General features: G+C 37.4%; 3 protein-coding genes across 3 annotated transcripts; all 3 read right to left on the bottom strand.

The window, feature by feature from the left end:
• Positions 1-445: 445 nt before the first annotated feature.
• LOC122016701 (thiosulfate sulfurtransferase 16, chloroplastic-like) lies at positions 446-5669 on the bottom strand. The gene is made up of 7 exons (XM_042574086.1): positions 5546-5669; positions 5369-5467; positions 5160-5276; positions 4954-5027; positions 1146-1216; positions 982-1035; positions 446-535 (listed from the first exon to the last, which is right to left on the bottom strand). Exons 1-7 carry the CDS (start codon positions 5605-5607, stop codon positions 461-463), a joined length of 552 nt encoding a protein of 183 aa, XP_042430020.1. The 5' UTR covers positions 5608-5669; the 3' UTR covers positions 446-460.
• A 12147-nt stretch (positions 5670-17816) lies between these two features.
• On the bottom strand, positions 17817-19247 carry LOC122014461 (probable signal recognition particle 43 kDa protein, chloroplastic). The gene has a single exon (XM_042570691.1). The coding sequence runs from the start codon at positions 19245-19247 to the stop codon at positions 18003-18005; it is 1245 nt and encodes a 414-aa protein (XP_042426625.1). The 3' UTR covers positions 17817-18002.
• Positions 19248-19332: 85 nt separating this feature from the next.
• On the bottom strand, positions 19333-22616 carry LOC122014460 (lysine histidine transporter-like 8). Its single transcript, XM_042570690.1, has 5 exons — positions 22081-22616; positions 21021-21154; positions 20311-20735; positions 20089-20220; positions 19333-19930 (listed from the first exon to the last, which is right to left on the bottom strand). The coding sequence occupies exons 1-5, from the start codon at positions 22518-22520 to the stop codon at positions 19445-19447; spliced, it is 1617 nt and encodes a 538-aa protein (XP_042426624.1). The 5' UTR covers positions 22521-22616; the 3' UTR covers positions 19333-19444.
• Between the last annotated feature and the right edge of the window lie 2277 nt (positions 22617-24893).

Genomic DNA, 24893 nt, shown 5'->3' with positions numbered 1-24893 from the left:
TTATGTCATCATTCAAATCCTAAATTTTAAGTTAATAGCATTTTATGTATTAGCCACTAGATCATCGGGACGACCTTCACAAGAACAAGCTTCTGGTTCACATTGATCCAAAGGTGATATAAAGAATGTTTATTCTCCTGTTGAAGAGTTAAAAAGCTTTTCATGAGGAATTTGTATAATTTCAAAGCCATGGAAGGACATAATATTGAAGACACAAACATTAACGGTACTACAAAATTATTTGCTTCATAAATTTTTGAATATAGCATCTGGTTTTAAGTTAAGTCAGAGCTGAGCCTCTGCAACAACGTTTGAAATCACTGGATAACAGGGACATTGCACCTTGCAAATATACATGATGAAAAATACCCAAAACATGTTAGGCGATGTGAGCACATTGCATGTATGTAGTACCCACTGCAACATGTAAATTTACAGGGTGCAGATTACTCCCATGCGCTTAGTTCTCTGTTGGAAGTCCGTTCTGCAGCCAAGCTGTATAACCACCAGCAACATCCGTGACACAGGCGAAACCCTGAAAAAGAAATCCTTTCTTACTAGTCTGGGAAAACGATGTTGTAGTCGTGGTTAAAATTCTACTAAACATTTTGCAATTATTGGTAGATTGGTTGATGTGAAATAATAAAATTACAAAATAAAATTATTTCACAATAGCGTGAGCTCTTAAAAGAAGTATACATCAAACAGAATCTTGGAATGTGTATTAGAGCATCAATCAAATTGTGACTCGCCTATTAAGACAATATTTTGTGTCCTTGTTTAGTTTCCCATCAGGTGCATTCATCCTTAATTTATGGTTGATTTGAGATGTTAAACAATAATGAATCCCTTACCAAATTTTAACAGTTATACTAATGATAGTGCAAAAATGAGCCCACCCATATGGTGTTAATTGTACAATAGGCAAAAGAACTGACAATTCATTCTGCAAAATTGGAATCACATTTGAGAACTACTTACAACTTTTGAAAGCTCGTATGCAGCCATTAATGACCTTTTCCCAAGTAAACAACCCTGTTAGAGAAGACGAGAAAGAAAACATTGTTTGAGACTTAAAGAGGCATCATTATTTGAAACTCAATTCAAGACTTGAATACACTAAAGAATGAGGTTTGATAACGAACTATAATTATCTCTTCGTCCTTGTTGAAAGTTGATGACACTTCCTCCAAAAATTTTGGGTTCTTTGACATTCCTGTATCAAATATGTCTCTTGTTAGTTAAATGGTGAATGCTGAAATGACTACAATTATACAATTCTTGGCCACTAGGATTTTGATATACATGCTCATCATGGGAAACTAACAATATGAACAAAGTTGAATCTGTATGCTGTTGTAGCAAATTGGGAAGTGGCACGTCTCTGTCAATATTGAAGGTCCAAGGAATGGTCAGACTAGATCTACTTGAGCACCCTGACTAGAATTCCACCATAGATCTGATCTATAAATGGGAAATGGATGCTTTGTTGAGGGGGTTCTGATATGCGACGTATGAAATAATTTTAGGAATTCAGGGCAATCCAAGTGGCAACTTGTCACCCATACCCACTGCAGGCTACCTCTGATATGCCCATTATTCTCCAATCCAACCTAGCTTAATTTGGTGCACCATAATCGAGCATATGTTTTAATATTGTTAAAAGGTTCAAAATTAAATTTTATTGTTATTTGATGATCCAATATACAGGATGCTTAACTCGGAAAGCCCTAATAGGTCAGCTAGATCCGATATTAGATAAGAAAAGTCTCAGCAGATCGTGGAATCAGACAGGAAGTCTAGATGAGTCAAGTAGATCTGACATCTAGCAGGTGGATTCGGTAGGTCTAAAGGACCTGATATCGAGTCAAGTCCGATGTTGAGGAGCTAAATCCAAACAGGTCTGGAGGATTCGATGTTTGGCAGATGAGTTGAGGTAAGCAACTGGAGTGGAGCGACAGGAAAATCGTATCCGGGAAGAGACAAACTCTATATTACTGATCCAACTGAAGAAATCAGGAGGTTTCCAAGTTACGATTAAAACGTCTTATTGTCTTTTCTTGCTCATGCATTATTTGATATTGTGCTAACTGGACTATTATTGTTATATCAAACTAACTCTGTTTTGTAGAAGCTGAAGGGATCGGTCGATCGAACAAAAGGTTCAGTTGATCAAACCAAGCTAACATGACACTGAGTTCAGGTCACGCAAATCACATTTGGAATCAGGTGTATCGGTCGACCGAATCCAGGGATCTGTCGACCAAACCTAATTTGGTAAACACAGTGGCAGATTTGATCTCGGGAAAGTTGGAAAATACAGGGATTGGTTGATTGATCAAGGTGATCAGTGGACCGAACATTAAATGACATTGATGACGTAGAAGATCAGATCTCAGCGAAGAAGGAATTTTCAGTTATCGGTCGATCGATCAGATCTTTCAGTTGACCGAACAATAAATGCATTAATGACACGAAGATTGGATCTTGGCAAAGAAGGAAGGTAGTGTGATCAGTTGACTGATAGGGAGATCGGTCGACTGAAAGGATTAGTCTACTGGATGGCTTTTTCGATCGACTGAATGCTGCTTATATAAGTACATCTAGAGCTCCGAGTCAGAATAACTTTTGTGCATTCCTCTGATCTTCTATCTGTTCATCATCTATACTATTGTTGTGTGTGCAAGCTCTACTTCTACTGCGTCGAAAGACTTTATGACATTAGAGCATCCATATCAATTACCCTATCTAAAAATGTTACCCTAAATTTTAGATAGAGTAGCAAAAAAATTTTTACATCAGCTACCATATCTATTCCCTAAATTTAGATTTGATGAATAATAATTCTCTAAATTTAGGGAATCAAATCTCTACTCTAAATATATAATAATATTTCTTTTCAAACTCTTTACTTCTACTCATTCTCTAAATATAATAATAAAAAATAGAAGAAAAAGAATAAAATAATAAAAAATAAAAGATAATGAAAATTTTAGGATAGTTAATGTAGTGTATAGTAAAAAATAATTATTTAAATTTAATAAAATAAATTATTTATGTTAAAATTTAGATATAGTTATAAAAAAAATTGGTGTGAATGATCTCCATCTTCGTATAATTTTTATATTACTTGTATTTTATTAAGAAATAGTAGGCTTGTTGAGCAAGTGAAGGCTCTAGCCTCTGAAAGCCTGCCACCTAGACAGCTTGATGATCAAGTAAAGACTTTACAGTCTTTACTTGTTTTGCAAGTAGGGCCTTTACGTGCACCACAATATTTCTCTCTTATGTAGGAGCAGAATAACTACACAGAAAGGAAGAAGAGAGTTAATGCTCATTAGTTATGCTGAGTGGGTGAACACTGTGTTTAAATCCCCTCTTTAGTTCTTCTTGCATCCGCTCATTAGTTCTGTTAGCAAGTATTCTCTCTTGTTGCCTTTCAATTTTCGATTGGTAGAATATGATAGCTCTCGGCTATCAATTTAGATCGTCCCGACAACCAATGCTCGGTTGAGATCGTGGTCTTAACTCAGAATCGTGCAACCGAGCTTCTGAAACAATCATAAAGATTGTAACAGATTTACACCAAGAGTCTGAAATATGTTGGGAATGAGGCTAAATGTCAGGAGGAGAGACAAATCATGCTTTATTGGAGACCAACTCATGCTGATGAAGTGGTTGTTCAGCTCTAGCTTACAAGACTAGAGGTAGTTTCAAGGTCCATTATGGCGGATAGAGAAACATGGGAAGCAATAAATTTTTTACTGCTGCAAATGATGATGATCAAGTTATTCCCTTAATTTGTGGTGGATAGAAAGGAGATGCCAAAGGTCTGATTCAAGGGTGATAAGTGCACTACATTCAACTAGGCAGCTTAGGAATAAGATCTGTGTGATGGGCAAGCAAAGTCGAGATAGGAGTGCTGAGAAGGAGGATTCCAAAGTCCTGAGAACCAAGGATAGGAGAATAGATTGAGAATACACTTGAGGGAAGAAGATAAGAAAGAAACTACCTAAGGTGAAAATCCCAATTACACTGGAAATTCAAAAAGGAGCAAATACTAAAGGAAACTTCATAAATATTGACACATGATGAAAGCACAAACATCTCAAAGCACATCCGCTCTTTCAAAAGCATTACATGGGACCTCAGAGGCATTGATATTCTAGATAATCCCAACCACTTTAAAGGACAAGCTTATACCATATTTTAAAGTGAGAAGATCCATATCAACTACCGATCTAAATATCTTATTTTAAATTTTAAATAAGGCAACTAAATTTTTTTTTTATTAGTTAACTTATCTATTCTCTAAATTTAAATTAAATCAATAGTGATTTTTAAAATTTAAGAAACAAAACTTTTATCCTAAAAGTAAAATAATATATTTTTTAATCTCTCTCCTTCCATTCATTCTTTTCAATCTCTCTCCTTCTACTCATTTCGTAAATATAATAATAAAAAAATAGAAAAAAGAGAAAAAAATAATAAAAAATTTAAAATAATATAAATTTTAGAATAATTGATATAGTGTATAGTGAAAAATAATTATCTAAATTTAATAAAATAAATTATTTATTTTAAATTTTAGATATATTAATAAAAAAAATTGATTTGACTGCTCGCAGTGCAAATGACTTTGCAAGCTTATTCTGTGATGTATTTTCTTGTCAAATTTAAATGATAAACTACTCCAAAGTGGTTGGTTGCTTAAATTAGTGCAACTCATAATACTGCCTGACTAAATAATCCATGTAAAATGTTAAATATTTTATCTCACTGGTTAAATACAAAAATAACTAAAAAGGATAAGATAGTTCACCATACAAAGAACTAGTTACTGAAAATGTAGTTGGAAAATAGTTTTTTTACATGAGATGTTCAAATATAAAAAAGAAGAAAAAGTGGAACCCGGAAACAAAATAGCATGCATCGAGCTTGATTATAGACTACCTGAGTTAGTCTTGAACATGTAAGGAATGTTCATGGCTTGTACCGGATGTCCTCCATTGAACTCCTCCACCGTTCTATAAATCGATCAAATTGCCAAAGAAATAAACGCAGGAGTCATCTTAGTCATCCAACTGATGCAGGATTAGTGACTTACTAGTCATAACGGATGTTTGCTAGGGTTAATTAACTAGGAAAAAACAAACAACCTGACGTCGAGGTACCGATGCCCAGACTTGAGGAGCTCGTGGGCGACGGTAACTGGCACAGACCTGACCGTCCCAGCTTCTGCGTCGCTCGCTTCGGATGACATCGACCTAATGCAACTGCGAATTCATTATTTAACATGACACCTTAAGCCAATGGACGCGCAGAAGGAAAAAAAAATCTAACCAAGATCGATCGTTTCATATATCACCTCAATCTATTTCCGCGAGGATTCAAGGCGAAGCTCGTCCCACATCGACGGACAGAACGGAGAGGGGAGAAAGAATGAAAAGCCGCGGGCGGCGCATTCCTGCAACCAAAACAGATTTTCGATGAAATGCCCCAAAGGGATTGCTGTTTGTTAATGGATCGCATGATCCGATTTTACCTCCCTGGGATCGGAAATATGTGGAGAAGGAGCGACGAGCGAGAGAAGCAAGTAGAAGACATGGCTGTTTAGGTTTTGCTTTCGCCGGCCTGCTGATTTAGTTAAAGATAGACTTACAAACTGTGGTGAGGGAAGGGGAGGGAAGGATACTTATAGTCTGTTTGGAAGGAGGTGAAGGAAGGGGAAATATGGGGAAGGGAAATTTTGAACCTTGTTCTTTAATCTTCGTTAATCATAGAAAGAGAGATTTTCTTACACTCCAAATTGTGGTGTAAGGAAGGGAAAGAGAAATCAAAAAAAAAAAATTATTCCAATTTTATCCTTGTTCTTAATAGTTTAAAAAATATTCCAATTTCTAATTTTGCTATGTCACCGAGTTCAATTTCTTTACCTTCTTCATAGCTGGCTTGCTGCCAGATTATTAGAGGAGACTGAATTGAAGGGAGAAATCATTTTTGTCGTCAAAATTTAAGAGGATATCTATTATTTTTAAATTTTTCCATCAAAATTTAATAAGTTTTTAAAGAATAGAAATTTTTGTTATCAGTCTTATCTTTCAAATTTTTTTATTTAAGGTTTCTAAAATCATTATTTTCATTATTTCTCATTTAATTACTTGATTTCCGATAATTCATTGTTTTATTATGAATAGTATAAAAAATTAATTTTTATTAAAAAAATAACTAATTTAAATGATAATATAAAAAATTAATTTTATTATTAAAAATATCTAATTTATATTTATAAAATAAATATTAATATTATAAAAATTTTCTAATTTAAAAAGTAAGGGTATTTTTGTAACTTTATCTATTTAACCTTCATTCCCCTTTTTTCCTCCCAAACAAAGTAATACATGTTACGTTAATGAACCTTCTCTCCCTCCCAAATAAGGAGAATTTAAATACTTTACTTACCCTCACTTCCCCTTCCTTCCCCTCCCTTCCCCTTCCGTTAATGAACCTTCACTCACTCCATCCAAACAGAGGGTTAAATGGTGAGGGAAGGGGAGGGGAGGATACTTAAATGGCATTTGATTTCAAAATTTGGGAAGGATAGAATGAATTCACTTTTTTATTTGGCTGATGAAAATGAAATTAAAATTTTAGAATAAAATTTAAATATTAATTTTGATAGAAATAGGAATAAGAATTAAGTTTTAGAGAAAAATATCCTTAATATATTTGTTTAATTTTTCTTTCATATTACTTTCTTTCTCGTTTTCTTTCTCATCATATTTTCTCTATCCGTATTTTCTATTATCATACTTTCTCTCTCCTCATCCTATCATTACACTTTCTCTCTCATCTTATTATCTTTCTGTTGAATCTCTTCCATCATACATCATCTTTCCTTATTTTCTCTCATTATACTTTCTCTCTCTTCTTCATACTCTCTCGTCATACTTTCTCTCACATCATATTTACTCTCTCATCGTGCTTTCTCTTCCATCACACTCTTTTCTATATTTTTTCTCATCACACCTTCTCTCTCATCATGTTTTCTCTCTCAACATACTTTCTCTCTCCTTAATATCTTATATCACACACTCTCTCCCTATTTTCTATCTCAGCATACTTTTTCTCTCCTCAATTTCTCCCATCACATATTCTCTCATTTTTTCTTATCATATTTTATCTCTCTTCATTTTCTCCCATCATAATTTCGCTCTCATCATATTTTTCTCTCTCCTCATCCTTTCTCATCATGCTCTCTCCCATCACAAGCCGAGATAAATGTCTCCCTTATTTGTTAGTCACTATTTTAAAGGCTAGTAGTCGCCTGTGATTTACCTCCTTCGTGTTGGTCCAAGGACGGGTTAGCGGGGGTGTTGGGGGCGAGTATATTCGTCTTTTGCCACCATGCTCTCTCCCATCGCACTTTCCCTCTCTTCATTCTTTTCCATCACATTTTTTCTCTTATCACACTTTTTCTTTCATAATAGTTCTCTCTCACATTCAACTTTCTCTCACATCTAATTTTTTAACTTATTTTTTTTAAGGGTCAAAAAAAAATTTTAATTTATTCTGATAAAAAATATTAAATTAACCAAACATTATTTTTAAAATCGATATCTATGTTTATACCCATTCCTATTCTGCAATACTATGATTACTATTTTCATTCTGATTCCTAGTAAAGAACCCACCTTAAAATTCCGTTTGGGTTTGGAAGGAAGTGAGTTACGGAAAGGAAAGATAGAGAAGGGTAATTTTTAACCTTCCTTATCAATGAAACGAAAACAATTCTAGGAAGGTAATACTCTATTGGGGCGGGGTAAGGAAAGTTTCATTAATAGAAAGGAAAAGGAGGAATAGAGAGGAAAGTAAAGTATTTAACTTAATGTGAGGAAAGAAGAGGAGATGAAGGTTAAGAGATAAAGTTATAAAAATATCCTTATATTTTTAAATTAGATATTTTTTATAATATTAATATTGGTTTTATAAATATAAATTAGATATTTTTAATAACAAAATTAATTCTTTTATACTGTCATTTAAATTAATTATTTAAACAAAAAAATGATTATTTTGTACTATAAATAACATAATTATGAAAATAATGAATTATCAATAACAAAATAATTAAATGAGAAATAATAAAAATCATAATTTTTTTTAAAAAAATCTAATAAAAAAATTGAAAGCTAACGTGAATTCTTATTCTTTTAAAAGTTATTAAATTTTGATGTTAAAATTTAAAAATTATAGACTACCTAAAATTTTGATGATAAAATTAGTTTTTTCTATCAATTCAGTAAAAGATGTGTTAGATCCTCTCCTTCAATGATTCAACAACAAACGAACTGTGAAAAGGTGAAGGAATTAGGCTTCGATAGCATAACAATATTAGAAATTAAAATTTTTTTTGAACTATTAAGAATATAGATGAAATTGAATAAAAAATTCTTTTATTTTTTCTTCTCTTTCCTTACACCCCAATCCGGAGTGTAACAAAATCTTCCTTTTTATAGGTAAGGAATGTTAAAATTTACACTTTCTTATCTTTCCTTCTCTTCTCTCACTCCTTCCTAAACAAGATTTAAAGTCTCCTTTTGGCCCTTCTCTTTATTTTCCCTTCCTCCTTCTTCTTTCACCTCCTCCCAAACAAATCATAAGGGAACTAAAAATATTTATATTTCAATTTTATCTCTATTTTATTATATTAATTTTAAAAATTATTATTTTAAATATATTTTTTGTCGTCACGAAAAATACTCACACCGCCCAACGCTCGCACTTCATCAATGCCTACACTAACTTCGACATCGATATTGACTTCGATGTCAACACTAACGTTGACTTTGATGTCAATGCTGACTTTAATAAATGAGTTATAATTATTTGAACTCGTAAGCTTTAACCAAAAATATATACAAGATACATTATGTTTTAAAACGTTTAAATCTTTAATAAAAAGATAATTTTATATATTTATACACTCACCTTCTTTTCAAACACAAAAACATATATTACATTAATAAACCTTTCCTCCTTTCCATTAAAATAAATATAAATAATTTATTTTTTTCCCGTGCCTTTTCCCATTCCGTTAATCAACCTTAACTTATCTAATCTAACCACAGAGTTAAGAATGAGCAGGCGCCGGTTGTGGAATCCGAAGACTCGCCGTGCGGACCAAGGCAGCGAACATCAGCAGCCTCCTGCCTTTTCGCAAACGTTCGAGAGAATGACGTCGTATTGCGTCATTACCAAGCTGAAATACCAAACGAAGTGCCAAAAAAATGGTGTTCCCTGACTGACGGGACAGGAAAAAAAATTAATGACGTATTCACCGGTTATGTGGAGGAGGGATTAACTTATAGCTAGGGCTAGGCTAGGGCCAGGGCCATCGTGATTCGTTACCGAGGCGCTAAGGAAAAAACAACAAGAATTTTAATATTTTTTTAAAAAAAGAATATTGTTTTTTAAAAATATTTTATATAAACTTTAATTTTTATTTTTTGTAATGTAAAATTATTAATACAAATTTTATATTCATAACAAGTTTTCCCCATGGATAAAATTGATGAATTATTTATTTTTTTCTGAGATATTAATTTATTAATCTTAATTTTAAAAACATTATGAAATTATATTAACAAATATTGTCATAGAAAAATTAATTGATAAAATATTTTAAGTTATACATGCATTAGAAAAAAAATAATTCTTTTATAAGATTGTGTCAGTTTAATTCTTGATTATTATATTTTTAGTATTATGAAAATTTAATTAATTTTAATTGATTTTTTAGAGTTTTAATTTTTAATTTGAATAACAAATCTATAAAGTGCATCCAATAAATTCTTCTATTTTTAAGAAAAAAAATAAGCGAGAGAAGATGATAGGTCAGAGAAAAAAAATAATATTCTTTAAGAATGTCATCGATGATGAGAGAGGAGAAAAATATGGGATCATGAGAAAAACGACGCGATAATAATGATGAGAGAAGAAAAGGTTCCGAGATCAACAGTGAGAGTGCATGTTTTTAGAGATTAAATGCAGAAAAGCATTTATTGATTAGATTTAAAACATAAGATATAGGATTAAAACATTAATAATAAATTAAATTAGAATAATTTAAAATTTTAATTTGATATTTTTAAAATTAAGACTGAATATATTTTTAAAAAATATTAAAAATATATATAATTCGGGACTCCAATTTTATTGGGGCATAGGTCATTATAACTTATACCTGGAACGAATGTTGTTTATAGTTCATTATCAAATGACTTAAAAATATGAGAGATTTTTTTTCCCAAGGACATGCATGTCCATCGAGAATTAATCTATCATCTCATTATAATAAAATTGTTATCCTTTAATCACTAGAGTATCTCGGGACACATATTTTTTTTTAAGACTTTAGTCGTAAAAAGTAATTAAATCTAATTTAATTGATTTTTTATTAATTTGATTTAATTTAGTTTGTTTTTGACCAATATAACATTTGATTTTTTATTTATAAAAATAACTTTAAAACCATATATAGTTTATATTTCCGTTTTAAAAAGTATACTACCTGTTAAGTGATTATGCACTATGTGATATGATTGTAAATTTGGTTTTGATGAAATTTATAACTCTTATGATATCATATTTTGTACTATTTCTTTCTTAGGGTTTATAGTGAGGGTTGATTTCCCTATGATCCGGAGGATTTTTTTCGTTCAATCATTTCTTTTGATTTGGGTGTTGGCTTTGCTTCTGATGGATTCTGATGAATTAACATGCTTAGTAGATGGATTTTGAGCACTTGCACCAACGAAGGGAGACTGACGGAAACTATACGAATTGATGAGAAGTATATAGCTGCATGTTTGGTGGCAAAGATTCTCTCATTTAAAATAGTCAATAGAGACACTGCATATAACCAGATACCACATATTCTCCAAGTCAAGAGTCACATAGATGTTATAGTAGGTGATAACATTTTTATTTTGGATTTCAAATCTTATGTTGATATATATGAAGCGGGTATTGCATGATAATCCCTGGAACTTGTTTGAAGTCCGATAATTATCAAAAAGCCTTTGGGGTTGTAGAATGAGAGATGAAGTTTGGGGAGACGGAGATGTGGATTCAGTGCCACAATCTACCACTTGTATTTATGAATGAAATAATTCTGGAGGGCATCGGAAATAAAATAGGAGGTTGGTGGAAGTGAATCCTGGTGACAACGATAAATTTAGGGGTTGATTTACTCGTTTATGAATTGCAATTGATGTGAATACTCCTTTAAAGTTCTTACATATTGGAATGGATAATGGTGGGGGTGTAATTGTTATTCTTGTCTATCAGAAACTTCCTGATTTTTGTTACTCTTGTGGTCATGTATTCAAGGAATGCGAAGATGATCTTGCAAATAAGGTTAACCATGCTTATGGCATATGGATGAGGGTTGCTGCTCACGTGAATGGGGCTCGGAGATGCAACTCATCCAACAATAATCCTACCCAATAACAACAAGGTCGAAACGACAACAATGAGAATGGTGATAGTGAAGCGGACCAGGAGAATTGCCATGAAAATTATTTAGTGGAGCAAAGTTTCCAAAATAATGCTACCATGGTGAAATAGATAATGGCTGGGCCAAATCCGAATTCGAAAGTGGGGGATGCCTCTTGCAAGGATGTTATGTTATCTGATACCGAAGTAGTGAAACCAACAGGGGGATCAAAGAGTGTCAAGGGGAAAGAGGTGGTGGTGGCTATCACACAACCGACTCTCATTGATCAAAATAACACGAGTAAGTAAGCCAAGAGAAGTCTATGGGCTAAAATGTAAAGGATATGGTTATGAGCGCTAATAACAATATTGATTGGGCTAAGAGGAGGCCAGAAAGAGCTTCTGTAGGAAACCCAAGTTACTCAAAGAAAGACTCATGTTGGCAATAGATGATAACACGGATCATGAAATGTTTGCGGTGGTTGCTATGCAACACCACCAAGAATTATGAGTTGCATAATATGGAATGTCAGGGGGTTTGGGAACCCCGGGCATTTTCGTGAGTTTCAACGGTTAATCACTGATAAGAGCCCATCACTCCTTTTTGTGAGTGAGACAAAAGTTCTAGGTAGATTCTGTGAAAGGTGGAAATACTCTCTGGGCTATAACGGTGAATTTTATATAGATTGTTGTGGCAAAAGTGGAGGTTTGTTACTCATATGGAATGAGCAACTAGATGTCTCTATACTGTCCTATTCTAAATGACACAATGATTGCGTTATAAGAGAAGATGATAAGAGATGGAGATTCATAGGTTTCTATGTGAACCCTGAAACACACCCGCGGCCCCAATCTTGGGAGCTTCTTCGATATCCCAATCAACTTTCCAACCATAGCCATGGAAGACGCCTTCTATGAACAGTACGAAAGTGCCTTCATTGCTTGAGGGTGCTTCGGCACTGTTCATCCGAAGGTAATTTTTCTCCTTTTTCCTATAAAACAACGTTAGTTCAAATAACCTGTAACACAAGTATTAGGACAAACAATAATTAATAATAAAGGCTAGTAATTAGTTCATATTCTCCTAGGACCAAGAACTAGTCAAACTCTCCGCTTAGGGATTCCAAATGGACCTAAACCAGATTGATGTCTACTGTCCCTTCAACCTGGACGTGTCCTCAGTTGGTCACTCTCCTCTAATGACTTACCTCAACTTATCAGTTTGCTAGACATCCGGTCAGTCTGTCGACCTGTCTGGACTTCATATCAGCTATCCGGTCGGTCCGTTGACCTAGCTGGACTTCTTACCAGTTATCCGGTTAGTCAATCAACCTATCTGGACTTCGCATTAGTTATCCGATTGGTCCACCGACCTAACTAAATTTCTTGCCAGATACCAGTCAGTCTACCGACATATCTGGACTTCGTACCAGCTATCTGGTCGGCCCGTTGACCTAGCTGAATTTTCTGCCAAATATCTAGTTAGCTCGTCGATCTATCTAAAGTTCTCCTGTACACTTAATCAAGTGGTTAGATCACGTCAATACCTAACTTAACTTACTTATTATTTTTCAACATCTGAATTAGATCATTAGTGCAAGCTACACCAATAAAAATTAACAGAAAATTTGATGACGGTCTTGAATTAGATTTCGGTCTTAAAACAGGAAACCAAAACACTTGAAGCTCAGAAATTGGTGTATTGGAAACAACGAAGCAAAGTGAATTGGTTACAGCATAGGGATAGGAACTCCCATTTTTTTCAATGCTCAGACTAATGCTCTGACGTGTCCGCAACACCATCCAAGGACTTATCTCTACTCATGGTGATCTTTGTACCTTTCGCGATGGTATGCCTAATATTGTTATTGATTATTTTTGAAATCTCTTCCATTCTGCAAAGCCCTCAATAGAGGACATGGTGGAGTATTGGATTGTATCAAGCCAAAAGTGGATAATGTTATGAAGTCTCACTTTGATACACCGTTCTCAGAATTAGAAGTCAAGCAGGTAATTTTCGATATGAGTCTAGAGAAGGCCCTGAGTCTAGATGGCATGCCTGCTTTATTCTTCCAAAATTTCTTCCACATTGTGGGGAATGACATTACGAAGGCAGTTCTCAGGGCATTGAATGATGGGGCCAGTCTCAGAGATTGGAACGACACTATTATCATGCTTATCTCTAAGGTAAACAATCAATGCTTATGAAGGAGTTCGAATCGATCAGCCTATGAAATGTCTGTTACAAGACTGTCGCACGGGTAGGGGCGGATGCACGTTAAATTTTGGGGGGCCCTGGCCCCCCTTCTAACTTTTGTTTTTAGTATATATATTAATGCACATTGAGTTTTGGAGGGTCGGGGCCCCTCCCAAGTTTTATTTTTAGTATATATATTATATATTATACAAATAGTATACAATTATAAAACAAATACGAAGAAAGCTCTATCATAACTCATTATCTTCTCTGTGAAGAAAACCCTAGCACAACTCATTGTCTTCTCCACCAGGCGCCAGACTGCCTTTATTACAAGTTGTACTCTCTTCCAGTCTTGAGTCTTCCTATCTCATATTCTCAACCCACGATTAAGGTAAATGATCTTATTTATTTGTTTCTTCATTTGATATTTTGATATCGTTTTCTGTTTTTTCATAAAAATTGGGTTTTGATTTTCATTTTTGTTTTTTGTCGTTTCTATTTGACTATCTGTTGAAGTCTTGAAAATAGGTAGAAAATATTTGTGTGTGAAATTTATTGTTTAGATTTGACATTAATTTTGTTCATTTCACTCTCTTCTTCAATTCCAGTTAGCTTTATTTTTGGATTTCTAATATGGGCAAATTAATTCTCATATTATTTGTTGTTTTTAATAAATTATTGATTAAATTAAAGGTTTATAGATTATTATTCAAACTTGGGTAAATCTTTTTTGTAGATGAAAAACTCACAAACAATTGATGCATTCTTCAAAAGAAAGAATGATGAAATTCGAACATCTCAATCAAATACAACTACAAATATTGATCATTTGAATTTTGAAAGTCGTCCTGCTAAATCTTTAAGAGTTGAAATCAATAAGAGATTTGATATTCAATCATTAGAGCGTGATCTAGGATTGCGACCACATATATGGGAGTACCCCATTGAAAAGCGTGATGAAGTTAGAAGAGCTTATATTAAAGCTGGTCCATATTAATATAAAGCTGGTCCATATCAATATATGCTTTCAACGTATCTGAAGTCTGGAAAAAAACATCCTCGTAGTTTTCAGGTATCGTGGTTTAAGTTATTCCTATCTTGGTTGGAATATTCTCCTATTGTAGATGCTGCATTTTGCTTACCATGTTATCTATTCCATACTCAAGATAGACTTTCTGGATTAGATGCATTTACTATTAATGGGTTTCATTCATGGAAGAGGGTAAAAGATGGGAAAAATTGTGCATTTTTGGCACATATTGGAAAAGATCTCACTTCACCTCATCGAAATGCTGAGAAAGCATGTGAAGATCTCATGAACCAACAAATACATATTGTACAAAGTTTTGAGAAGTTCACATCTCAAGAAGTTGCTGAAAATAGACTTCGTTTGAAAGCTTCAATTGCGGTGACTAGATAGCTTGTATTTCAAGGATGTTCTTTCAGAGGTCATGATGAGTCCATTATATCAAACAATCGTGGAAATTTTTTAGAACTATTGAGTTTCATAGTCTTTTACAATGACAAAGTAAAAGAAGTTTTGAATAAAGCTCCACGAAATGCATCATATACATCACCAACAACACAAAAACAAATTTTGCAAGTCTTGGCCGCTAAAGTCAAGAATGTCATTCGAGAAGAAATTGGTGATGCAAAATTCTGTATCATGGTTGATGAAGCTCGAGATGAATCTAAAAAGGAGCAAATGTCAATTGTCTTGAGATTTGTTGACAAGAGCGTTTCTTTGGAGTTGTTCATGTTAAAGACACCATAGCATCAACATTGAAAGAATGTATCTTTTCTGTCCTATCTCGTCATACTCTTGATGTTCAAAATATTCGAGGGCAAGGTTATAATGGTGTAAGCAACATGCGTGGTGAATGGAATGGATTGCAAGCTTTAATTTTAGGTGAATGCCCTTATGCTTACTATGTTCATTGTTTTGCATATCGTTTGCAATTGGCACTAATTGCTGTGTCGAAGGAAGTTATCCCAGTCCATCATTTTTTTACCAAGTTAAGCTCTATTATCAATGTTGTTAGTGCCTCATCTAAGCATAATGATCAATTAAAAGTCACTCATGAGTCAGTCATGCCTCAAATATTGCTCATTTACTTAATATTAATGAACTTGAAAGTGGGAAAGGACTTAATCAAATTGGTTCTTTACAAAGGGCAGATGATACTCGTTGGAGTTCTCATTTGAAATCTATATCTAGTTTGATAAAGATGTTTAGTGCAACATGTGAAGTTTTATTGAATATCATTGATGATGGAACTACACCCGCTTAACGGGGAGATGCTGACGTAGCTTATAAGGTGTTAACTTCTTTTGAATTTGTTTTTATTTTGCATCTAATGAGGAAGATTTTGGAGATTTCTAATTTGCTCTGTCAAGCTTTGCAACTTCAGTCTCAAGATATTTTGAATCAATGCATCTTGTTTCATCTACTAAGTTGCTCATTCAAAAATTGAGAGATGATGGATGAGATGAATTGGTTGCGGATGTGAAATCTTTCTGTCAAACACTTAGTATACCTATACCGGATTTCAATGCTCAATATATTGCAAGAAGAGGAAGGGCTCGTCATCAACAAGATGAAATTACAATAGATCATCATTACAGAGTTGATATTTTTAATGTAGTGATAGATTCTCAATTGCAAGAATTGAACAACAAATTTAATGACAACACAGTGGAGTTGATTATTCTTAGCTCGACATTAGATCCAAGGGAGATGCGCATTTCATTCAGAATTGATGATATTTGCAGATTGGTACAAAAGTTACTATTTCTGATTTATACCAATGGTTGGTGAAAACTAGAAAGTCAAAAATCTATCCAATTGTGTTTAGAGTCGTAACACTTATTCTCACACTTCCAGTTTCTACAGCTACCACAGAACGATCTTTTTCTGCTATGAATATAGTCAAGACTAGACTTCGTAATAGGATGGAAGATGAATTTCTTAATGATTGTTTGCTAGTGTATATTGAGAAGCAAATTGCTAAAACGTTTAGTATAGATTCACTTGTAGATGATTTTCGTGATATGCAAGAGAGACGTTCTAAATTTTAATAGATTTATCTTTCTCATGTTTGTCATTCTAAAATATTTATCGTTCTAATAGGCTCGGGATAGCTCATAAATTTTGAAAAATCGGCTCTTTCGTTCAGCCCCAACATGAAGCCAAAATATAATTTTGGTACATTGCGGACAAAATGGCCAAGTTGATACAGGCGTGGAACGCAAAATTTTTCTAAGTGGGCGGTAGGGAATTACTCGTTAAATCTATACTGCAGACTATTCCCACTTATGCAATGGCATGTTTTAACCTACCTAAATCTATTTGTGACATTATATATATAGAGAGAGCGCGCTTAAACTTTTGGTGAGCTACGGAGAATGAGCATAAATGTATACATTGGACATCTTGGAAGGAGTTATGCAATCCAAAATTGATTGAGAAACGATTATACTGGAGGGTAGGAAATGGCCTTAACATAAGAACTTATGCAGACAAATGGATTCCCACCTTGGACAACGGTGTTGCTCCAAATGATATCTCTATCCGATCGGACTCAAAAGTATATGACTTCATTAGGGACAAAGAATGGGATAGTCAATTGATTTGATCCACCTTCCTTCTTCACATAGCAGAATCAATCTTAACAATCTCTCTTTCGGCTTGAGATAGAGATGATTTCATATTTTGGAGGTTTGACACAAAGGGGAAGTATTCTGTGCGAGAAAGAGATAGATTAGAGCATGAGCTACTATGATCCACCGGTGTATACCTCGGAATCAACCTGAAGAAATGGTGAGACTTTATCCAGTCTTTATCACTCCCACTGAAAATCAGAATCTTTTAGTAGTATGTCGCAAAGGATATTAGATCAACTAATAGGAACCTACGAGGACATCATGTTCCAAGGATGAGGGATGCCCACTTTATAACTAAGGCATGGATTCCACCATCCATGCTTTGTTCTACTGTCCAATTGTCAAAGATGCTTGAAAGTAAATCGAGTTTTTTCAAGATGGGATGACATGCAAATATTTTAGAGATTTGCTTATAGGCTCAATCCCCGTTTGCCCAGTAGATAAATCCGGAAACTGACCCATGAGTTCGGTAAGACACTCAATTTCAGTGATAATTTTAGAGATACATGATGGCAGAAAAACCTCCTTATTATGAAAATTTAAGGAAAGATTGAATCAGAATAGGAGATTAGTATTTTCAGGCGATAAAGTAGACTAACGAGACAACTCGCAAAAAAAAACAACCACGCACCTGCCTACCTCACCCGATCACAGCGCTCTCCTCCTTGCTCGCGCCGCCGCCGTCCTCATCGCTCACCTCCGCTATTGCGGGTTTTTCTTGCTTCCGATGGAACTCCTCTATCAGATCCCGGTTGACGTTTTCCTCCGGCTCCCATGTTTCCTCCTCCATGTCGATCCATTTCACCAGGTACTCCCACCCTTCCCCCTCCGTAGCCTTCCGCCGCCCTACCACCGCCTCCGCTACCCCGTATTCCAGCCCCGCCTCGTAGTCCGCAACCAAGTCCTCCGCAACCAATGCCGCCCGGACCCACTCCCTCTCGCCGCCGTCTCTCCACTCTACTAGGTACTCTCTGCGCTTGCCCTTCCCCCGCCCTTCGATGATCCTGCCCACCTCCGCCCACTCGTACACCGCCGCCTCCACTTCCGTCGCTGCCGCTTCCAGCCCCACTCGCCGCCCGATCGCCGCAGGCGGAGTCGCCGCGAGAACCTCCCGCGCCAGCTCCAGCGGGGTCCTCCCCTTCCCGTCTAACGCCTCTGGATCTGCTCCCGCCAGCAGCAGCGCCCGCACCGCTCCAGGCTGCCCGTAACCAGCCGCGATGTGGAGCGGGGTCAATCCCCCGCCGGCACGCTCCGCCCGGTTCACGTCGGCCCCGGCCTCCGCGAGCAAGCGGATGCACTCTTCCGACCCCAGGCCCGCCACGAAGTGAAGCGCGGTGCGGCCGTCGGAATCCTCGGCGTCAGGGTCCCGCGAGGAGCCGGGGTCGGAGAGGAGGGAGGAAAGGGCCGCGGTGTCGGCCTTCTTGGCGGCGGTCCACCAGGGGTTTTCGTACTCGGCGACCACGTCAGCGGCGACGGCAGAGGAGGGAACCCAGGAAGGATCGTGGCCGTCCTTCCACTCGATGAGATACTCGACAGCGGTTTGGGTGGAGACGGAGCCATCGTCCTCGAAGAGGGGAAAGCGGACGGTGCGGCTGCCGACGATCCGGTTGACCTCGCCGTAGTCCTCTTCGTCACGCTGGTCCAGAGGCTGCACAGAAAGGGGCGAGTGGTCCTGGGAGGCGTAGAGGCGGAGGCGGTGGGGGCGATGGAGGGGGAGGAAGGAGATGGGGGCCGGAGTGAGGGAGGAAAGAGGAAGGGGAAAGGGAAGGCGGAGGGACTTTAAGCGAGAGAGAGATGGGTTTATGAGAAGAGCCTCCATCGCCGCTGCTGCTGCTGCTGCTTCTGCTTCCAATGGTTTGTTGGGGCGATGAGGATAAGGTGACATGGTTTGTTAACGAGGAGGACGTTAACAAGATATGCTGGGCCGGTCCGGGCCTGACTGGGCCATCGATTCAAACTATTCTCAAAAATTAAAGTGAAAAGCTATCGTAATATCTGTCCAAATGACACACCGCGTAATATCGTCACATCAATAACACTAGCGATTCTTTCTCTTTCGCTCCTTTCCACTCCGCAGAACGATCACTGCGGCTTGAAGAAGCGTAGGTTGATCCCCGCCTTCACCAAGTTCCAGATCCCCCCAGTCACCAAGATCATGCTCAGAGCCATCCCCACGCTCCCCAGCGCCCAGTTGATGTACCACATGGCGCTGTATCGCTCCGGCTTCTTCACGATCAGCCACATGAAGCAGGGGAATGCGAATGTGACGGGCAGCGCGAGCCCCCCGATGAGTCCGGCGAGGTCGGCCAGAAAGGGGAAGGCCACTGCAACGAAGAAGTTCACGCCGGCGAAGAACGCGCGGAAGGAGGCGCGGAGCCACCACGGGCACCGGCGGTTGTTGCGGTTGGTGTAGCCGGACTCCATGCTGTCGAACACGGGCATGGCGTAGATCTGGAAGGTGCTGAGGCTGTTGATGATGACCAGGAGCGTGGTGAGCCCCAGCAGGGCGCGGGAGGTGTCGGCGCCGTGGAAGGCGTTTAGGGCAGTCAAGATCCCACTTGCAGGTATCTGTCACCAAAAGCGATACTTAGTTTTCCCCTCTTTTAGAGATTTAATTGGATTATTATTTATCATGGAGTTCAACAAAATCAGATCGATTTATCCATTCGGGATTTAACAAATGAAAAATTATCCTTGCTCCTATGCGAATTAGATGTTCTTCTTACCATATTTCCGTAAGCGTAGAAACCACCAATTGCGATGGGGTACAAGCAGAGCGCTATGATCACATAAGCCACCCTCACTCCCCTCCACATCGGAATGTGTGAAGGATGCTTCAGACTCGATGGCATCGTGCCCTGAACAAAAAAAAAACGACTTTTTTATATCAATCCATGAGCACCAACACATATTGCAACAACTTATCATAGATTCAAGCACACAATCACCTGAATCTCCAACACAAGATTGTGCCCTCTGAATGCGAAAGCAATGATACCGAGAGCATTAATGATGCCGAGCACTCTGTCGATCCCACTTCCTTTCATTGGGCCATAGGAGACTCCCGCGAGGCTGCCTTTGGCCACAGAGATGACCCAGATCAAGGTGCAGTAAGAGACAGCAGTGACGGAGCCAATGAGGGAGACTCCGGCAATGGAGTTGAGGTTGGGGAGCTGAGACAGAACGGCTGCTAGGCAGGTGAAGACTAGGTACCATTGAATGGGCGTGAGCGGGTTAGAGTCGCAGGTCGGGCCACAGACAATGCTGAAGAAGAGCCTCATGCTGCCTCCTCCCACAATGATGAGGGCAGTGCAAGTCCCAGCTGATAGGTACAGGATTGGACCCAGGGCTAGCCAGTTACCCAGGTTTGCACCTGATGAATGAAACCATAAACAATGGTGACTTTTAAGCATGTTTATGTCATTAGCATCCATTTAGTTAAATCATAAAGGGTCATGCAATGATAATTAAGGATTGTGAGAGGTTGGTATGTGGAGGAACAATTAAGAAGTAAACAATCATATTGGTGTGCATCCATCCTCTGTAGTAGATGCACTTAAACATAATGCATTTGCTGTTTGATTGATTTTAGAGAAACTCATGTTTTCTGAATAATGTTTACTAATTTCTTTCAAGTGTAAATCATTTGGAGACTCACCAAAGGTAGCTTTTGCTAATTCCAGATATCTGCTGTAGCGGGTTCCAGGAACAGATTCATGGAGTTGGACAAGCATCCAGAGGGTGAAAAGCTGCCAAATATATGCCATGGTCAAGCACAAAATTCCCCACGTCCTGGAAAACACAGTGGCAACCTAATGGTTAGCTTTCATTTCCTGGAATTTTTTTATGCTTGTTTCTGATTTGTGAACCCTGAAGCCAAATTTTGTTGAAAAGAAAATATTAAAACAAGGTCAGGAATTCATATGTTTCAACAATAGACTGGTTTGGCTTCCCTTTAACTTTTGAAAATGTTGCTTTAATTTAGGTTGATTACAGCAACTAAGGTGCCGAGACTGTGTTTGAACAAGCTTTTCTTTTTCACAGTTGTAAAGGATTCAATCTTTCCAGTGTATTTGAACAACTATTTCTTGAAAATCTCAATTATAACAGAGGAACAAAATCAAAATTTATTTCAGTATCAAATTCATGCTTAGTAAGTTTGGTTCAGCATCTAGTTCATGCTAAATAGAATCGCAGGAACACACATCCTAGCCTAGTTAGTTTCTCACTTTGCCTGTTAAAATAGATAATTTAGTAAACTTGAGGGGGGCATAGTGGAACATAAAGTTTTGATAAGAAAGTGAAAAATAATGGATCTTCAGGGAACAAAGGAAATTAGCTCTAAATTGTAATACTAAACAAGTATTAAGCAGTACAGTAAACTCTAATATTTTTTAGTTTCCACTATACTTGAGTTTCTAGGTTACACATGCAAGAACATGGACTTGACAAGCAAAGTTTCAAGCTTGTTTGAGTTTCTAATATGGATTGAGATGATGAGACCTAAAGCTACTTTGATTGTATATAGTAAACCCTGTCAATCAATTGCTTATTATCAGGAAACCTGTGTCTATTTTTCTTGCATAGCTCATTTTAAATTTTTTTTTCGTTTGTTTTTTGTGAGAAAAATCAACACCTATCGTCAATATGGAACAAAAGGAGTTTATTGGTATGCTACTGCTGTTGACGCAGAGCAGGGAAGGTGTTTGAGGAAATACCAGCCGAGGTAGGTGAAGGCGACCGGCAAGATGAGTGCCTGGAAGCCGATACCGGAGGTGAGGGTGTGGAAGGCGGAGTAGTAGGCGTTGCCGTTCCTCGACTCCGTGATGGGGAGCCACGCGTCCTGGGGGTCGAGCTTGGTCAGGTGGCCGATCTCCTCCAGGTACCCGCGCATGCTGACCACGGCCTTCCGCATGGGGCTGGCCAGCGGCGTGCGCATGAAGCGGCTGGGCGTCCTCGGCGTGCGCGGCGTCGCCGTCCGCGGGGTGGCCGACCGCGGGGTCGCCGAAGGCAGCAGGGGCGACCGCGTGAGCGACGGAGAGTGGAGCTGAGATGGAGGAGCGGAGACCGGCGGGCGAGAATGAGCTGCAATCATCGCTGCCAATTCCGGAGGCGGCGTCGGGGGGATGGAATGCAACTCCGTCACCTCGTCCTCCATGGGTCAGGCCGCCTACGCTGCTACCCTCTGCGTCCTCAGTCAAACACAAGGCAAGCTGTGCTGTGCAGGGAACCCAGTGGCGGAGACGAAGCCGAGGCCACCAACTATTTGTAAGTTGTAACCAAGGAAAGCAAAGCAAGCAGCTGGGATGGGCCATGCAATCGACGCCCCGCTTGACTACGTCTCCCAGCTTAGCCACGTCACAACCTTTTGAGCTTCAGGTCCAAATCTAAACGGTGTGCAAAGTGCGCAGTAATTCAGCGGATCAACTAACGAGGGCGATTGGGTTGGTGGTGCTGTTTCTCTCTCATCAAAGTTTGACGCAGATGTGAAACCAGATGTTCAGAGGATAGCTATTTTGACCATTCGGGCCTGCTCGCCTTCAACAGTGGCTGCAGTTGTGGGCCATGGCCGGACCGCATTATTCCCCCTAGTCAACACCAGTTTCCATCGGCAAGCAAGAAGCTTTGCTTAGTAGATATTGAGTTTGGCTCCCATTTTAGTTTGTCTTTCTTGTGTTGTTTAGAGTAGAAGTCTAGAAAAGTTGCTGTCGAACTAGTTTAATTTGCCTGCCGTTGCTGGGAGTCGACTGAGGGCCCCGAGTCAAACGGCTGCATTAGAAAATTTAGCCAGTTTGATGACTTAGGAGGACAGGAGATTTTTTTTTTTAGAACCCCAGCAAGTTTGAGAGAGAGAGAGTATAATATTCAATAGCTGATGTTTAAGTTGCAACAGATCTATCAAAAGTTAGCAAATTAACAAAATCGCTGAAAAAGGAACGCCGAGTAATTCAACTTTGTCTGTGGGATGTTGGTTGTCACGTACGTGGATTTCAAAGAGTTGTAGGGGTGAATAGTCACTTTCTCTTTATACTTGTTTCTTACCATAAATATAAAAAATGAAACAGAAAACAAAATAAAATACAATAAAATGAATTACAAAAGTCACGTTCTCTTTACTTTCTTTCTGTTGTTCTATAGTGCTTACAATTGACTCAGAAATACACCACCATTTGCCTAGGAATCATATGTGAATTCGCCCTCGAAGCCTTCATTATAAAGCTTTTGTCATTTCTAGAAATTTCTTCATCAATCGACTACTTTATCCTCATCAATCGATTGATTAATCCATTATCATCAATTGACTTTATAATAGAAACATTTTGTTCATTGATATTTCAACTTAAATTGACTAACTAATTGGCTCAACTATCAATTAAATAATATTTTAATTTCATCCAATTCTATGTCTTGCCAAGAGACTCATGTCTCTTAGATTTTTCTTATCTGCCTAGTACAATTTAATCTCGATTTACCAAAACTTGCAATGTCTGAAGATCAGTTCTCTCGGACTTTATTATCCGGTACCACTCATTTTTTTATTCACGAGGACTTCCACTTGTTTAGTATTAATTAACCTTTGTTAGGACTTGTGTGAATTAGAGGAAGGTAAATAGTTTCGATCGCTTTGTGTTGTTACTTTGTGTTCGTCATTGAATACGTAACAGAAATTAACTTGAATCAACTTTGACTCTACATGCACAACTCGGAATTTTATTTGATATCCGTCTCCTTGAAACGACCACTCCAAGGAAAACATTTTATAGGCACAGAAGTCTCGTGCAAACTTGTTCTTACAAGAATACAACAAAAAAAAACAATATGATTACAATGAAGAACCTTACTTTACTTACTTTTTTTTTTCTAGATTGTCTTTTGGTGATAGGATATGCAACAATACTTTGTCTCCAAACCCTTAAGAATCGATACATTCAAATCTCTATGAAATCCTCTTTTATAGGGTTACATTCAGACTGATTTTTGTCTACCAATTGATTGGTTACCCTCACCAATTGATTGTCATCGAATCTGATTATTTAAATCTACAAAATAAATTTTTTTTTACCTTACCAATCAATTCAGAAGTATTTTGTTCATTGCTACAGTATCAACAATCGATTATTGGAACTCATCAATCCATTCAAAAGCATTTTGTTCACAGCTACATCAAATCTAAACTCGGTTACTATAACAATCATGAAGTTACTATAACAAACCCTAATTACTGTAGCAAATCCTAAATTTCAAGGTTTACGATTTGAAGCAACCTCTAGTAGTGTATTAACCTTAGTTATTATAGAAGAAATCATAGTTACTATAGCAAATCCTAAAAACACCTCAAAATCTTAATTTTGTGGTTTAGAGTCCATCAATCAATCGATACGCCCTACTAATCGACTAATACTCCTATTTCAACCTTGTTGTTAATACAATTAAAGTTCCACATTGAAAATATATGGAAAAGATTATGAGTTTAAAAGATGAAAGATACTTCCATTTATATGAGACTTTTTGAGTAGAGTCTAAAAATAAA

Source organism: Zingiber officinale, chromosome 8B (assembly GCF_018446385.1).
Source record: "Zingiber officinale cultivar Zhangliang chromosome 8B, Zo_v1.1, whole genome shotgun sequence".
NCBI classification, from domain to species: Eukaryota; Viridiplantae; Streptophyta; class Magnoliopsida; order Zingiberales; family Zingiberaceae; genus Zingiber; species Zingiber officinale.
Note: the sequence above shows the minus strand (reverse complement) of the source record. Positions and strands in the feature narration are given on the sequence as shown.

Excerpts from the sequence above, each read along its gene's own strand:
- LOC122016701 (XM_042574086.1), bottom strand. The coding sequence starts at position 5,607 with ATGTCTTCTACTTGCTTCTCTCGCTCGTCGCTCCTTCTCCACATATTT. Across the intron at positions 5,277-5,368 it reads CCTCGCGGAAATAGATTGAG|TTGCATTAGGTCGATGTCAT; the intron begins GTGATATATGAA and ends ATGAATTCGCAG. Across the intron at positions 536-981 it reads CATACGAGCTTTCAAAAGTT|GGTTTCGCCTGTGTCACGGA; the intron begins GTAAGTAGTTCT and ends TTTCTTTTTCAG.
- LOC122014461 (XM_042570691.1), bottom strand. The coding sequence starts at position 19,247 with ATGTCACCTTATCCTCATCGCCCCAACAAACCATTGGAAGCAGAAGCA.
- LOC122014460 (XM_042570690.1), bottom strand. The coding sequence starts at position 22,520 with ATGGAGGACGAGGTGACGGAGTTGCATTCCATCCCCCCGACGCCGCCT. Across the intron at positions 21,155-22,080 it reads GCCTTCACCTACCTCGGCTG|GACGTGGGGAATTTTGTGCT; the intron begins GTATTTCCTCAA and ends TGTGTTTTCCAG. Across the intron at positions 20,736-21,020 it reads ATTAGCAAAAGCTACCTTTG|GTGCAAACCTGGGTAACTGG; the intron begins GTGAGTCTCCAA and ends TTCATTCATCAG.